Below are 18,352 nucleotides of genomic sequence, written 5' to 3' on the forward strand. Positions count from 1 at the left end.
TTAACGATATCGTTGCTTTTTGTGACGTAGCAACGATATTGTTAAGGAAATCGTTATGTGTGACAGCGACCAACGATCAGGCCCCTGCTGGGAGATCGTTGGTCGCTGAACAAAGTCCAGAACTTTATTTCGTCGCTGGATCTCCCGTGGACATCGCTTGATCGGCGTGTGTGACACCGATCCAGCGATGTCTTCACTGGTAACCAGGGTAAACATCGGGTTACTAAGCGCGGCCCTGCGCTTAGTTACCCGATGTTTACCCTGGTTACCAGTGAAGACATCGCTGGATCGGTGTCACACACGCCGATCAAGCGATGTCCACGGGAGATCCAGCGACGAAATAAAGTTCTGGACTTTGTTCAGCGACCATCAGGTACCTTAACGTACCAGCGTAAAAGTAAAAAAAAACAAACACTACATACGTACCTACCGCTGTCTGTCCCCGGCGCTCTGCTCTGCACTCCTCCTGTACTGGCTGTGAGCGTCGGTTCAGCCGGAAAGCAGAGCGGTGACGTCACCGCTCTGCTTTCCGGCCGCTGTGCTCACAGCCAGTACAGGAGGAGTGCAGAGCACAGCGCCGGGGACAGACAGCGGTAGGTAAGTATGTAGTGTTTTTTTTTTTTTTACTTTTACGCTGGTAACCAGGGTAAACATCGGGTTACTAAGCGCGGCCCTGCGCTTAGTAACCCGATGTTTACCCTGGTTACCCGGGGACTTCGGGATCGTTGGTCGCTGGAGAGCTGTCTGTGTGACAGCTCTCCAGCGACCAAACAGCGACGCTGCAGCGATCCGGATCGTTGTCGGTATCGCTGCAGCGTCGCTTAATGTGAAGGGGCCTTTAGTGCTCTACTTATCTTTCCAGACCACAGCATGTCAGTTTATGCGGTGGAGACGCTCAGTCTCCACTACGTAAATTACCAATACACTTTCATTAGATGCAGTAAAACTGCATTATCTTCCTAATCACATGCGTATTAAGTGTGGAAACGCATGTGTACTAATTTAAATAAAGGTGAATCTTGTGACACAGCCAGAAGTACATGACACAGGAAATGGAGAAAAGCACAGAGAGAGGTCAGTTTAATGTTATGTCCTCCCCTCCTTTAATAATAAATTAATAATAATATTAAAAAAATGGCGTGGGGTCTCCCTATATTTGTTAACCAGCCAGAGTAAAGCAGACTGCTGGAACTGGTATTTCAGGCTGGTAAGAATACAATATCCATGAACCTTAACAGTCTGATAATACCAGGACGCAGCAGTCTGCTTACCTTAGATGGTTAGCAAAAATAGTTGGATGCCCTCCCCAAAAAAATAGCGTGGGGGCCCCCTATTTTTGTTAACCAGCCAAGGAAAAAGCAGACAGTGGCAGCCTGGTATTCTAAGGCTGGTGAGGCCCGTGGATTTTGGCCCTTCCTCACCAGCCTAAAAATAGCAGCTGCAGCCACCCCACAATTGGCACATCCAAAGATGTGCCAATTGTGGTACTTTATCCAGCTCTTCCCACATGCCCTGTAACGGTGGCAAGTGGAGTTCATATTTATGGGGTTGATGTCACCTTTGTGTTGTCAGACGACATCAAGCCCACGGCTTAGTAATGGAGAGGCATCTGTAAACAAACACATAGACACCAAGAGCAAAGTATTTTAATTGAAATAATGACGCTGACTCCTTTAATAAATTTTAATTAAACCATACTTGTTGCATCACCTATTCCACCGACGTCCTTGTCTCCTGGAAGAGAATTAAAAAAACAAGCAGCAATATTCCTTACCTGTCTGCCGAGAAAATATACATAATGTCCCATGATGAGTCCAGCTCTGCTACACCTGGATATCTTTGGCTGAGCGATTACATTATGCCACCATTCAACCTGACATCGAGAACACAGCTGAGTTTGAAGCTGAGGACTGGAGATAACCCCATCCCTGGCGGTCACCTGCTCTGCGGTTCTCGCGATCAACTGATCATGAGAACTTGGCTAGTGACCGCAGATAACCCGTCCCTGGTGGTCATGTTCACTGCAGTTCTCACAATCAGCTGATCATGAGAACTGCATTGTACGTGTACTTCTGGCTTAAACAAGGTACACCATTATTTAAATTGGTACACATACGTAGTAAGCTGTGTTCCCGCACTTAATAAGCATGTGTCTAGGAAGATAATGCGGTTTTACCTCATCTAATAAAAGTGTATGGGTAATTTACACAGCGGAGATTGAACGTCTCCGCTACATAAATAGACATTCTGCGGTCTGGAAAGACGTACCGCATGTTCATCTCCGAAGGTAAGCCGGAGGCGTCCAGCACGCATAGTCGGCATGGGGTTTCTTGAAATCCCATCCATTATGCTGTTACATTTGGCCTCTGCAGTTTGAACGTTGCGGCTGTACGCAGTGTCTAACCCGCAGCGTTTAATGACCGTGGTAACATACCCGAAGATGCCGACGAACGTCTGTGTCTATGTGACTAACAATATAAGAACCTCCGGGTCACAGCAGAGAGGCTTCTTATTGCACATGCACATAGGCATGTCAGTATACCAAGGTGATGGCATTTTAACCCCTTTACCCCCAAGGGTGGTTTGCACGTTATGGACCGGGCCAATTTTTACAATTCTGACCACTGTCCCTTTATGAGGTTATAACTCTGGAACGCTTCAACGGATCCCGGTGATTCTGACATTGTTTTCTCGTGACATATTGTACTTCATGATAGTGGTAAAATTTCTTTGATATTACCTGCGTTTATTTGTGAAAAAAACGGAAATTTGGCGAAAATTTTGAACATTTCGCAATTTTCCAACTTTGAATTTTTATACAAATAAATCACAGAGATATATCACACAAAATACTTAATAAGTAACATTTCCCACATGTCTACTTTACATCAGCACAATTTTGGAACCAAAATTTTTTTTTGTTAGGGAGTTATAAGGGTTAAAAGTTGACCAGCAATTTCTCATTTTTACAACACCATTTTATTTTAGGGACCACATCTCATTTGAAGTCATTTTGAGGGGTCTATATGATAGAAAATACCCAAGTGTGACACCATTCTAAAAACTGCACCCCTCAAGGTTCTCAAAACCACATTCAAGAAGTTTATTAACCCTTCAGGTGCTTCACAGGAATTTTTGGAATGTTTAAATAAAAATTAACATTTAACTTTTTTTCACAAACAATTTACTTAAGCTCCAATTAGATTTATTTTACCAAGGGTTACAGGAGAAAATGGACCCCGAAGGTTGTTGTACAATTTGTCCTGAGTACGCTGATACCCCATATGTGGGGGTTAACCACAGTTTGGGCTCATGGCAGAGCTCGGAAGGGAAGGAGCGCCATTTGACTTTTCAATGCAAAATTGACTGGAATTGAGATGGGACGCCATGTTGCGTTTGGAGAGCCACTGATGTGCCTAAACATTGAAACCCCCCACAAGTGACACCATTTTGGAAAGTAGACCCCCTAAGGAACTTATCTAGAGGTGTGGTGAGCACTTTGACCCACCAAGTGCTTCACAGAAGTTTATAATGCAGAACCGTAAAAATAAAAAATCTTTTTTTTTCACAAAAATTATCTTTTCGCCCCCAATTTTTTATTTTCCCAATGGTAAGAGAAGAAATTGGACGACAAACATTGTTGCACAATTTGTCCTGAGTACTCTGATACCCCATATGTGGGGGTAAACCACTGTTTGGGCGCATGGGAGAGCTCGGAAGGGAAGGAGCGCCATTTGACTTTTCAATGCAAAATTGACTGGAATTGAGATGGGACGCCATGTTGCGTTTGGAGAGCCACTGATGTGCCTAAACATTGAAACCCCCCACAAGTGACACCATTTTGAAAAGTAGACCCCCTAAGGAACTTATCTAGATGTGTGGTGAGCACTTTGACCCAATAAGAGCTTCACAGAAGTTTATAATGCAGAGCCGTAAAAATAAAACAAAAATTTTTTCCCACAAAAATAATTTTTTAGCCCCCAGTTTTGTATTTTCCCGAGGGTAACAGGAGAAATTGGACCCCAAAAGTTGTTGTGCAATTTGTCCTGAGTGCGCTGATACCCTATATGTGGGGGAGAACCAGCGTTTGGGCGCATGGGAGGGCTCGGAAGGGAAGGAGCGCCATTTGGAATACAGACTTAGATGGAATGGTCTGCAGGCGTCACATTGTGTTTGCAGAGCCCCTAATGTACCTAAACAGTAGAAACCCCCCACAAGTGACCCCATATTGGAAACTAGACCCCCCAAGGAACTTATCTAGATGTGTTGTGAGAACTTTGAGCCCCCAAGTGTTTCACTACAGTTTATAACGCAGAGCCGTGAAAATAAAAAATCTTTTTTTAGCCCCCAGTTTTGTATTTTCCCAAGGGTAACAGGAGAAATTGGACCCCAAAAGTTGTTGTCCAATTTGTCCTGAGTACGCTGATACCCCATATGTTGGGGTAAACTCCTGTTTGGGCACACGGGAGAGCTCGGAAGTGAAGGAGCACTGTTTTACTTTTTCAATGCAGAATTGGATGGAATTGAGATCGGTCGCCATGTCGCGTTTGGAGAGCCCCTGATGTGTCTAAACAGTGGAAACTCCCCAATTATAACTGAAACCCTAATCCAAACACACCCCTAACCCTAATCCCAACGGTAACCCTAACCACACCTCTAACACAGACACACCCCTAATCCTAATCCCAACCGCAAATGTAATCCAAACCCTAACCCTAACTTTAGCCCCAACCCTAACTGTAGCCTTAACCCTAACCCTAGCCCCAACCCTAACCCTAGCCCCAACCCTAGCCCTAACCCTAGCCCTAACCCTAACCCTAGCCCTAGCCCTAACCCTAACCCTAGCCCTAACCCTAACCCTAACCCTAGCCCTAACCCTAACCCTAATGGGAAAATGGAAATAAATACATTTTTTTTAATTTTTTAATTTTTCCCTAACTAAGGGGGTGATGAAGGGGGGTTTGATTTACTTTTATAGCGGGTTTTTTAGCGGATTTTTATGATTGGCAGCCGTCACACACTGAAAGACGCTTTTTATTGCAAAAAATATTTTTTGCGTTACCACATTTTGAGAGCTATAATTTTTCCATATTTGAGTCCATAGAGTCATGTGAGGTCTTGTTTTTTGCGGGACGAGTTGACGTTTTTATTGGTAACATTTTCGGGCACGTGACATTTTTTGATCGCTTTTTATTCCAATTTTTGTGAGGCAGAATGACCAAAACCCAGCTATTCATGAATTTCTTTTGGGGGAGGGGTTTATACCGTTCCGCGTTTGGTAAAATTGATAAAGCAGTTTTATTCTTCGGGTCAGTACGATTACAGCGACACCTCATTTATATAATTTTTTTATGTTTTGGCACTTTTATACGATAAAAACTATTTTATAGAAAAAATAATTATTTTTGCATTGCTTTATTCTGAGGACTATAACTTTTTTATTTTTTTGCTGATGTTGCTGTATCATGGCTCATTTTTTGCGGGACAAGATGACGCTTTCAGAGGTACCATGGTTATTTATATCCGTCTTTTTGATCGCGTGTTATTCCACTTTTTGTTCGGCGGTACGATAATAAAGCGTTGTTTTTTGCCTCGTTTTTTTTTTTTTTCTTACGGTGTTTACTGAAGGGGTTAACTAGTGGGACAGCTTTATAGGTCGGGTTGTTACGGACGCGACGATACTAAATATGTGTACTTTTATTGTTTTGTTTTTTTTATTTAGATAAAGAAATGTATTTATGGGAATAATATTTTTTTTTTTTTCATTATTTAGGTTTTGTTTTTTTTGTTTTTTTTACACACTTGGAAATTTTTTTTTTAACTTTTTTACTTTGTCCCGGGGGGGACATCACAGATCGGTGATCTGCCAGTTTGCACAGCACTCTGACAGATCACCGATCTGTCAAACAGCGCTGCAGCGTTACCAAGCGCCTGCTCTGAGCAGGCACTTGGTAAGCCACCTCCCTCCCTGCAGGACCCGGATCCGCGGCCATCTTGGATCCGGGACTTGCTGCAGGGAGGAGGTAAGAGACCCCCGGAGCAACGCGATCACATCGCGTTGCTGCGGGGTTCTCAGGGAAGCCCGCAGGGAGCCCCCTCCCTGCGCGATGCTTCCCTGCACCGCCGCCACATCGCGATCATCTTTGATCGCGGTGTGCCAGGGGTTAATGTGCCGGGGGCGGTCCGTGACCGCTCCTGGCACATAGTGCCGGATGTCAGCTGCGTGATCGGCCGCGCTTCCCCCGTGAGCGCGGCTGATCGCGCTGGACGTAATATTCCGTCCTTGGGAATTAAGGCCCACCCCACATGGACGGAATATTACGTCCAATGGCAGAAAGGGGTTAATTCTATAGTGGTTCTCTCTCTAGAAAAAATGTCAAAATTATAGTGATTTGATAATTAAATGTATCTAGGACATTATTTATGATATTTTCTTCAGTAATTTTTTTCTTTTCTATTCCCGGAGGACCCATTTAACGTTTATGCGCACCTTAAAGGGGTATTCCCATCTCCAAGATCCTATCCCAAAATGTAGTAGGCGTAATAATAAAAATAATAATAATATTAGCAAATACCGACAATTAGAAATGTAGTTTAGTTCTTCTGATTCACTATATTACTTACCCCATGTGCAGGCCATTGCAGTAGCTTAGGAATACATGGATACAGCCACTCATATAGTGACAGTTAATTAGTTGCTAGTGATCATAACCATGGCTATATAAGCTACTACAATACCCTGTACATGAGGTAACGGCATAGGTTATCAGGAGAACTATACTATATTTATAATTAGAGCTACGGTATTTGCTATTATTATTATGACATTTTTTTTTCTACATCTTACTTTGTATCATCCCCTGGCATCTGGAAAGTCCCCAGAGCACAATGAGCTACATTCAATTTGCATCGAACGACTGTGCTGCAAATCTAATTTCGCTGTAAAATATATGTGATTTGTTGGATTTAAATCTTGGCAGACCTGCTCGTCTCTACCTGGTGCACTTTATAACATAGCAAATAACACATCAATGTGGCTGAAAATATAACATGAGAAAGCAGATATTACAACAGACATGCTGTGAGGTAAAACATATTTAAAAACAGTCAATGAAATGTTTTGCTTCACAGAAAGAATCATTTGTGATCCCCTGCTGTCCTGTCTGTATACTCTTTTGCTTCCTCCCCTGTCCTGGAGGACACAGCCGGGGCCCATTTATAAGATTATCTCAGCACAGGAACATTTTATTTAAACACATCCAATTGTGGAACTTATTATTATTCCAAGATCTACTCATTAAAATCAACTTTATTCGTGGAGAAACCACTTTAAGTGCTTGAATATTTGTCAGTTAATAAACAATTTCTAAACTTTTTATTTTCAGGCAAGACAAATCTTAGAAAGAGAATATAATAATTTATTGGCACTTGGAACTGAAAGAAGACTTGATGAGGTAATACTGCTTTTTTCCCAAGTCAGTTCTAACCTGGGAGATTCTCCTCTCGTCCTGCGGTGGTTTGGGTTCTGATGCCGCTCATACATGGCAGTGATAGCGAGTCATATCGTTTACTATTTTAAATGTCTTGAAAATACGTTTGAAAAAGTATAACTCAAAAGAGGTAACACTGCGTTTAGTCTCAGTGGTGCGCCAATTTTTAGGCTCAGACAAGACTCCATGCATCTCAGATACATGGAGGCAAATTAACTCTTGAACTTGTATGTAATAGTTGTAGTGGAAGGAAATAATTCCTTCTATACATAGTGTAATAATAAGGTAAGATGAGGAATTAATAATATGGTGGGCACAGACAGTACAATTCAGTCTCGAATTTCAATGCTGATCCACACGTTCATGTATTTGATGTTATGAAGTCAAGCACCACTCCAGGATTTTTTTTTATTTCAGTGCAGCAAAGGTGCTGCTAATTTAAGATTTTTGCTTCTAGTCTTAGGCTATCTGCACACGTTGCGTAGTTGCTCGCAGAAGTTTCTGCAAGGTTTCTGCATCTCTTGGTTTTTCATGCGTTTTTGTAAATCCATAAAGCTAAATATAGATGTATTAAAAAAAAAAAAAGAATTGTGATGTAATTTCGTTTTTCAACCTCTTCAGCCAGATACGCTCAATATTAAATAAAGACACACACACTAGCCTATGTAGGAGCTTTAACATAGTTAACCTACATATGCTGTAACAAAAAAGCAACTGTCAGAAATCTGCGTGAAATCCAATATGTGTTTATTTTTCAAAAAATGTTATTAAAAAATTGCGTGTGCTCCCTCATAATTTTCATAGCCAGCAGAGGGAAAGCCAATGGCTGATGTTAATATTCTGGGAGCCAATAGCTCCCAGTCTATTAATATCAGCTCACAGCTGTTTGCTTAGCCTTTACTGGCTAGTTTGCAGGGGAACCCCAGAAAAAAATTGACATGAGGTCCCCCTATAAAATCGAACCAGCAAAGGCTAGACAGACAGCTGCAGGCTGGTATAATAGCCTGGGAAGGGGCCATGGATATTGGTATCCCCTAAGGCTAAAATCATCAGCTCTGAGCCACCCCAGAAATTACGCATCTTATAGATGCGCTAATTCAGGCACTTAGCCTCGCTCTTCCCACTTGCCCTGTAGTGGTGGCAAGTGGGGTTCATACTTGTGGGGTTGATGTCACCTTTGTATTGTCAGGTGACATCAAGCCCACAGGTTATTAATGGAGAGGCATCTATAAGTATAAATAATAATAATAATAATATAAGACACCTATCCATTACTAATCCTATAGTTACATGGTAAATAAAGACACGTCCAGAATAAAGTCCTTTATTTGAAATAATCACACACTCATTTATTGAATCTAAATTTACCATACTTACTGAACGCATAATCCCCAACGCCCTCATCTCCTGCAAACAATCAAAAAATAATAAACCAACATATAATACTATCACGTCCGATGTAGTCCATTTAATACAGAGTGTCCCACGGCGATCTCACATGTAGAACATTCAGATCGGGAGAGACCGCTCTACTCGGCCTCCGGCAATACACTGACAGGAGGTAATTGCTCCCGCAGAGTCTCACTGAGCTGCTGTGAGAGTTCACTGGAGTGCATGAGCTGATCAACTCCGGTGCTTGCACTTACGGCACTACTGCTGTGTGAGAACTTTCTCACGCAGCAGTGCCGTAAGTGAGAGCACCAGAGCTGATCAGCTGATGAACTCTGGTGAACTCTCACAGTGGCTCAGTGATACACTGCGGGAGCGACTACCTCCTGTCAGTGTATCGCTGGTGGCCGGGTGAGATCGATGTGGGACACTTGGTATTAAATGGACTACGGCAGAAAGGTGAGTATATGTTGGTTTATTATTTTTGATTGTTTGCAGGAGACAAGGGGAATCGGGGATTAGGCATTCAGTGAGTATGTATTTTGTATGTGAATATGTAAATGTTTAGATTTTTTTTACAATTGAACACAGGCGCCGGATGATGAGACTATTATCCCATCATCGGCTTATGCTGTCTCTGTTATACAGCTCTGGCAAAAATTAAGAGACCACTGCAAAATGTTCAGTTTGTCTGATTTTTCTCTTTATAGGTATATTTTTGAGTAAATTGTTCATTTATTCTATAAACTTCTGACAACGTCTCCGAATTTCCAAGCAATACATTTTTTATTCTTTTCTGACAAAGAAAAATGGTCAAAATGTAAAAAAAAATCAGTGCTTTCAGACCTCAAATAATGCAAAGAAAACAAGTTCATAATCATTTAGAAATAACAATACTAATGTTTTAACTCAGGAAGAGTCCAGAAATCAATATTTTGTGGAATAACCATGATTTTTAATCACAGCTTTCATGCGTCTTGGCATGCTTTCCACCAGTCTTTCTCACTGCTTCTGGCTCAAAAATGTAAGCAGTTCTTTGTTTGATGGCTTGTGACTATCCATCATCCTCTTGATTACATTCCAGAGGTTTTCAATGGGGTTCAGGTCTGGAGATTGGGCTGCCCATGACTGGGTTTTGATGTGGTGGTCTCTTAATTTTTGCCAGAGCTGTATGTGACAAAACACGTGTCTGGATGGGAGTAGTATTCCCATCAGATGACGCCTGCTTACACACGTCGCATGGGTATACAAACACAGACAGACACAGATACACACACAGACTGACAGACACACAAAGACACACACACAGACAGACACATATATTCTCTGCCCACACAGAGACACACATATTCTCCACCCACACACTCTTCCTCCTTCTGACATCATTTCCCTGTGATAATTTGCAGCGTTTTTGGCAGCAAATCTGCAGCAAATACACAAACCTTTTTACACCTGCATTTTTGCTGCAGATTTGACTGACTCAGTGGAAGTGCATTGAACAGCAAGGTGGATTGCTGCTGAGGGGAAAGAGAAAAAAAACTTTAAGTCTTCAGCATAGCGAGTGTGAATGAGCTGAGTGTGATCTGAGCGTAAGTGCGAACGGCGGTAAGTGTGTGTGACTTGTAATTCAGTGAAGAGGTATTTGGAAAACCTTTAACAAATACCTGTGTGAATTGGTGTGAGTTGCTGAATTGGGAATAGCTTTATTCACAAGGGGTTAATTTAGGGTGCGGGCTCATAATCAGGGGTTTATAAGGGGCAGCTGGTTGGGGCTCAAGTCCTTTTTGGAAGTGCATTGAACAGCAAGGTGGATTGTTGCTGAGTGGAAAGAGAAGTGTGTGACCTGAGCGTAAGTGCGAATGGCGGTAAGTGTGTGACTGTGGATTCAGGAAGTTTCCAAGGGAGGAATTACTGAATTTCTGTCTGTATTTTATTAATACTTTGCATTTATTTTTTATTTAACTTTTCTGTGTGGTGCAATCTCCATTAGGAAATGTGCTCCACTCTTGTTAATGCCATCCAGTGCACATCTTGCCACATGTATGCAATTCTTGAGCAGCCAGTCGAGGGTGCATACTGCTGTGCGAGATGTGAGCACGTTGTGAATTTGGAAGCCCAGCTTCTGGATCTAAATGTGGAGCTGGCAACACTGAGATCCATTGACAATATGGAGAGGAGTCTTCTGCTCACGGAGCAGACGCTCAATGGGATAGATGAGGGGGGAGATGGTAGGATGGAGCTGCAGGACGATGAAGTAGCAAGCTGGGTGACAGTTAGAAAGCAGGGTAGAGGGAAGAGTGCCAGGGAGGCTAGTCCTGATCTGGCACACCCCAATAAGTTTGCTAAGTTGGCAGATGAGGGGGGTGCCAGTACAAAGGTAGCACTGCTGCAGCCAGGCATGTCCTCTGAAAGCCGGAGGAGTTACTGCTACAGTAAGGAGGGAAATAGGAGAGCAGGGCAGGCCAGACAGGTGCTGGTAGTTGGGGATTCAATTATTAGGGGAACAGATAGGGCAATCTGTTACAAAGACAGGGATAGTCGAACGGTGTGCTGCCTACCTGGCGCTCGAGTCCGACACATCGCTGATTGGGTTGACAGACCACTGGGAGGGGCTGGTGAGGACCCAGCGGTCATGGTGCACATTGGCACAAATGAAAAAGTTAGAGGTAGGTGGAAGGTCCTTAAAAATGATTTCAGGGAATTAGGCTGCATGCTGAAAGCAAGGACCTCCAACGTGGTATTTTCCAAAATACTGCCTGTACCACGTGCCACGCCAGAGAGGAATGAGAGATTAGGGAGGTTAATAAGTGGCTCAAGAATTGGTGTAGAAAGGAGGGGTTTGGGTTCCTGCAGAACTGGGCCGACTTCTCAGTTGGCAACAGGCTCTACGCTAGGGACGGGCTGCCTCTCAATGGGGAAGGTGCAGCTGTGCTGAGGGAGAAAATGGCTAAAAGGTTGGAGGAGTGTTTAAACTAGGGATTGGGGGGAGGGTATTCATTTTATAGGAGGGGAAGATAGTGCAGATAGAGACCTGGGCACAAATAAGGAAGTTGGGGGTGGCGGTGGCATGGGGGGTGGGGTTAGAACAGTTAATAATTTAAGAAAGAATAGAGGTACAGAGAGATACATAAAGTGTGTGTATACTAATACTAGAAGCCACGCCAACAAAATGGAGGAATTAGAATTAATGTTGTTTGAGCATAATTATGACATGGTGGGGATATCTGAAACGTGGCTGGATGAGAGCCATGACTGAGCTGTTAACTTGCAGGGCTATAGTCTGTTCAGAAATTACCGAATGGATAAGCGAGGGCGAGGTTTGTGTCTATATGTAAAATCATCCTTATAATCCATCCTGCGTGATAATATGGGTGAATCTAATGAAAATGTCGAGTCCCTGTGGGTGGAGATAAGGGGAGGGGGAAAAAAATAATAAATTACTGATAGGGGTTTGTTATAAGTCTCCAAAAATAATGTAAGCAAAGGAGAATATCCTCATAAAGCAAATAGATGAAGCTGCGATTCAAGGGGAAGTCATTATTATGGGGGACTTCAACTACCCTGAAATAGATTGGGGAACATAAACCTGCAGTTCCAGCAAAGGTAATCGGTTTTTGACAACTATGAGAGAATTACCTTTCACAACTGGTTCAGGACCCAACAAGAAGGGGGGCACTGCTAGACCTAATATTAACCAACAGGCCAGACCGCATATCAAATATAAGGGTTAGGGGTCACTTGGGGAATAGTGATCACAAAATAATAAGTTTTCATGTATCCTTTAATAAGATGTGTAGTAGAGGGGTTACAAGGACACTAAACTTCAGGAGGGCAAATTTCCAACGGATGAGAGATGATCTTGGTGCAATTAACTGGGACGATATCCTGAGACATAAAAATACACAAAGAAAATGGGAGACATTTATTCGCACCCTGGATAGGACCTGTGCACAGTATATACCATATGGGAATAAGCATACTAGAAATAGGAAACCAGTATGGCTAAATAGAGCTGTAAGGGGTGCAATAAGGGACAAAAAGAAAGCATTTAGAGAATTAAAGGAAGTACCGTATTTTCTGGCGTATAAGACGACTGGGCGTATAAGACGACCCCCAACTTTTCCATATAAAATATGGAATTTGGGATATGCCCGCCGTATAAGACGGGGGTCATCTTATACGCCCAGTCATCTTATACGGCGTGTGGTTCCATGTTTTTTATTTTTATTCTTTATTTTTAACATGAATATTGATCTCAGGGCCTGAAGGAGAGTCTCCTCTCCTCCAGACCCTGGGAACCACACGCCGAAATGCAGGATCGCTCCCTGCACATGCCGTACCCGGCGTATAAGACGACCCCCGACTTCTGGGACAATTTTTAGGGGTTAAAAAGTCGTCTTATACGCCGGGAAATACGGTAGGTAGTGAGGAGGCATTAAATAAATACAGAAAATTAAATAAATCCTGTAAAAAGCAAAATCAAGGCAGCTAAGATTGAGACAGAGAGACTCATTGCCAGAGAGAAAAAATAATCCCCAAATATTCTTTAACTGCGTAAATAGTAAGAAACTAAAAAATGATAGTGTTGGCCCCCTTAAAAATAGTCTGGGTGAAATAGTGGATGAAGATGAGGAAAAAGCCAATATGCTAAATGACTTTTTTTCATCAGTATTTACACAAGAAGATTCCATGGCAGACAATATGATCGGTGATAACAAAAATCCCCCATTAAGTGTCACCTGCTTAACCCAGCAGGAAGTACGGCAGCGTCTAAAAATCACTAAAATTGACAAATCTCCGGGCCCAGATGGGATACACCCCCGAGTACTTCAGGTATTAAGTACAGTCATTGATAGACCATTATTTTTAATCTTTAAAGACTCCATAATAACAGGGTCTGTACCACAGGACTGGCGTATAGCAAATGTGGTGCCAATATTCAAAAAGGGGACAAAAACTGAACTCGGAAATTATAGGCCAGTAAGCTTAACCTCTACTGTGGGTAAAATCCTGGAGGGCATTCTAAGGGATGCTATACTGGAGTATCTGAAGAGGAATAACCTCATGACCCAGTATCAGCACGGGTTTACTAGGGACCGTTCCTGTCAGACTAATCTGATCAATTTCTATGAAGAGGTAAGTTCCGGACTTGACCAATGAAACCCAGTGGACGTAGTATATATGGACTTTTCAAAAGCTTTTAATACGTTGCCACACAAAAGGTTGATACATAAAATGAGAATAATGGGGATAGGGGAAAATATGTGTAAGTGGGTTAAGAGCTGGCTCAGGGATAGGAAACAAAGGGTGGTTATTAATGGAGCACACTCGGTCTGGGTCATGGTTAGCAGTGGGGTACCACAGGGGTCAGTATTGGGCCCTCTTCTTTTTAACATATTTATTAATGACCTTGTAGGGGGCATTCAGAGTAGAATTTCAATATTTGCAGATGACAATAAACTCTGCAGGGTAATCAATACAGAGGAGGACAATTTTATATTACAGGATGATTTATGTAAACTAGAAGCTTGGGCAGATAAATGGCAAATGAGCCTTAATGGGGATAAATGTAAGGTCATGCACTTGGGTAGAAGTAATAAAATGTATAACTATGTGCTTAATTCTAAAACTCTGGGCAAAGCCGTCAATGAAAAAGACCTGGGTGTATGGGTGGATGACAAACTCACATTTAGTGGCCAGTGTCAGGCATCTGCTACAAAGGCAAATAAAATAATGGGATGCATTAAAAGAGGCATAGATGCTCATGAGGAGAACATAATTTTACCTCTATACAAGTCACTAGTTCGACCACACTTAGAATACTGTGCACAATTCTGGTCTCTGAACTGGAGCAGGTGCAGAGAAGAGCGACCAAGGTTATTAGAGGACTGGGGGGTCTGCAATACCAAGATAGGTTATTACACTTGGGGCTATTTAGTTTGGAAAAACGAAGACTAAGGGGTGATCTTATTTTAATGTATAAATATATGAGGGGACAGTACAAAAACCTTTCTGGTGATCTTTATAATCATAGACCTGAGACAGGGACAAGGGGGCATCCTCTACGTCTGGAGGAAAGAAGGTTTAGGCATAATAACAGACACGGGTTCTTAACTGTAAGAGCAGTGAGACTATGGAACTCTCTGCCGTATGATGTTGTAATGAGTGATTCTTTACTTTAAACTTAAGAGGGGACTGGATACCTTTCTGGAAAAGTATAATGTTACAGGTTATATATACTAGATTCCTTGATAGGGCGTTGATCCAGGGAACTAGTCTGATTGCAGTATGTGGAGTCGGGAAGGAATTTTTTTCCCCAATGTGGAGCTTACTCTTTGCCACATGGGTTTTTTTTGCCTTCCTCTGGATCAACATGTTAGGTTAGGCTATGGGTTGAACTAGATGGACTTAAAGTCTTCCTTCAACCTTAATAACTATGTTACTATGTAAAAACACTGCAGAAACACAAAAAGAATTGACATGCTGCATAAAATAAAACACTGCAAATACGGATGGAAATTTACTGATCATGTGTGCAACACTTCAGGATTGTCATTGAATTACCTTGCTTTAGTATTCCATTGCGGTTTTGGAGCATTTACGCACGTAATAAAATGCCGCAAAGATGCATCAAAAATGCATTGTGTTCACATCTATATACAGTGGGGCAAAAAAGTATTTAGTCAGTCAGCAATAGTGCAAGTTCCACCACTTAAAAAGATGAGAGGCGTCTGTAATTTACATCATAGGTAGACCTCAACTATGGGAGACAAACTGAGAAAAAAAAATCCAGAAAATCACATTGTCTGTTTTTTTATCATTTTTTTTGCATATTATGGTGGAAAATAAGTATTTGGTCAGAAACAAACAATCAAGATTTCTGGCTCTCACAGACCTGTAACTTCTTCTTTAAGAGTCTCCTCTTTCCTCCACTCATTACCTGTAGTAATGGCACCTGTTTAAACTTGTTATCAGTATAAAAAGACACCTGTGCACACCCTCAAACAGTCTGACTCCAAACTCCACTATGGTGAAGACCAAAGAGCTGTCAAAGGACACCAGAAACAAAATTGTAGCCCTGCACCAGGCTGGGAAGACTGAATCTGCAATAGCCAACCAGCTTGGAGTGAAGAAATCAATAGTGGGAGCAATAATTAGAAAATGGAAGACATACAAGACCACTGATAATCTCCCTCGATCTGGGGCTCCACGCAAAATCCCACCCCGTGGGGTCAGAATGATCACAAGAACGGTGAGCAAAAATCCCAGAACTACGCGGGGGGACCTAGTGAATGAATTGCAGAGAGCCGGGACCAATGTAACAAGGCCTACCATAAGTAACACACTACGCCACCATGGACTCAGATCCTGCAGTGCCAGACGTGTCCCACTGCTTAAGCCAGTACATGTCCGGGCCCGTCTGAAGTTTGCTAGAGAGCATTTGGATGATCCAGAGGAGTTTTGGGAGAATGTCCTATGGTCTGATGAAACCAAACTGGAACTGTTTGGTAGAAACACAACTTGTCGTGTTTGGAGGAAAAAGAATACTGAGTTGCATCCATCAAACACCATACCTACTGTAAAGCATGGTGGTGGAAACATCATGCTTTGGGGCTGTTTCTCTGCAAAGGGGCCAGGACGACTGATCCGGGTACATGAAAGAATGAATGGGGCCATGTATCGTGAGATTTTGAGTGCAAACCTCCTTCCATCAGCAAGGGCATTGAAGATGAAACGTGGCTGGGTCTTTCAACATGACAATGATCCAAAGCTCACCGCCAGGGCAACGAAGGAGTGGCTTCGTAAGAAGCATTTCAAGGTCCTGGAGTGGCCTAGCCAGTCTCCAGATCTCAACCCTATAGAAAACCTTTGGAGGGAGTTGAAAGTCCGTGTTGCCAAGCGAAAAGCCAAAAACATCACTGCTCTAGAGGAGATCTGCATGGAGGAATGGGCCAACATACCAACAACAGTGTGTGGCAACCTTGTGAAGACTTACAGAAAACGTTTGACCTCTGTCATTGCCAACAAAGGATATATTACAAAGTATGGAGATGAAATTTTGTTTCTGACCAAATACTTATTTTCCACCATAATATGCAAATAAATTGTTAAAAAAACAGACAATGTGATTTTCTGGATTTTTTTTTCTCAGTTTGTCTCCCATAGTTGAGGTCTACCTATGATGTAAATTACAGACGCCTCTCATCTTTTTAAGTGGTGGAACTTGCACTATTGCTGACTGACTAAATACTTTTTTGCCCCACTGTATATAATTGCCTAAGGGTTTTTCCGTCTGTCTGTCTGTCTGTCTTTCTGTCTGTCTGTCCTGGAAATCCCACGTCTCTGATTGGTCGAGGCCACCAGGCCTCGACCAATCAGCGACGGGCACAGCATTGACGTAGAAATCCCGCACCTCTGATTGGTCGAGGCCGCCAGGCCTCGACCAATCAGCGACGGGCACAGCGACGATGATGTCATAAAGGACGTAGACATCCCGCGTCTCTGATTGGTCGAGGCCGCTAGGCCTCGACCAATCAGAGACGGACACAGCGACGATGATGTCATAATGGTTGCCATGGCGACGATGATGTCATAAAGGTTGCCTCGACCAATCCGCAACGGGCACAGTCTGCCGCAAATTCTGGAATCATCATTGTCCATATACTACGGCCACAATCTAGTATCCATCTTTTATCGGTGACACTCTAGTCCCAAGCAGTCATCTTGTGACCCCAAATTCTGACTGACGTTAAGTCAGAGATAACAGCCACAAGCTCCCATTGTAAGTCTATAAGGGCGTCTTTCTGGCTCTCATAGACATACATTGAGGATTGACTTCTGGATCCCCCAGCACACACTGGAGTGATCTGACAGGTCACATCTGCTGGAGACCGACAAGACCAGCAGTGGGAACAGATGAAGATGGCGGCTGGTAAGTATAAGACCGGCGGCAGGGAACCTAGTTTAGTAGCACCACTCCAGCACTGAAATAAAAAAAAAAACACTGCAGTGATGCTTTAAATTCAGGAAAATCTCGATATTTCCATATGTGAGCTATAGACAGACGCCAACTGCCCAGAAACCTCTCGAAAATTTAACTTTTTGAAAGATATGTCATTAAGAAGAGATGTAGAGCTTGGATAATATTATTATTAATAATGTTGTTGTGGAGGCCTGCGGTAAGTGATGTACTATTCCTTAGAGGGTGGGAAAGCGTGAGCTCTTGCAGGGAAGCGTCTTGGGAAATGTAGTCTAGAGACATAGAGGGAGAGCTGGCAGGAAGTTCAGGATGTAACCACCAGCAGACCACAAAAAAGGCTCCATGAGCCTGAAATGGAGCGGAAAAAAGCTGCATAAAATGTAACTGGAATTTGTGGACATAGTACAGGGACAGCCAGATAGAAAAAAAATAACTACCGTAATTGTTTAGTGCCCAGACAATGGTACAGACAATGAACATATTCTTTTATCTA

At 42.7% G+C, this 18,352-nt stretch overlaps 1 protein-coding gene across 11 annotated transcripts in view; it reads left to right on the top strand.

The window, feature by feature from the left end:
* Window positions 1-18,352, top strand: part of PPFIA2 (PTPRF interacting protein alpha 2) — a 570,637-nt gene that overhangs the window by 541,359 nt on the left and 10,926 nt on the right. For all 11 annotated transcript variants that reach the window (XM_069764416.1, XM_069764417.1, XM_069764412.1 and 8 more), the window contains one exon: window positions 7,386-7,454. In XM_069764416.1, coding sequence (XP_069620517.1) covers window positions 7,386-7,454 — 69 coding nt within the window. The remainder of the gene's footprint in view (window positions 1-7,385; window positions 7,455-18,352) is intronic.

The sequence above is a fragment of the Ranitomeya imitator genome, chromosome 4 (genome assembly GCF_032444005.1).
Source record: "Ranitomeya imitator isolate aRanImi1 chromosome 4, aRanImi1.pri, whole genome shotgun sequence".
Taxonomy (NCBI): Eukaryota; Metazoa; Chordata; class Amphibia; order Anura; family Dendrobatidae; genus Ranitomeya; species Ranitomeya imitator.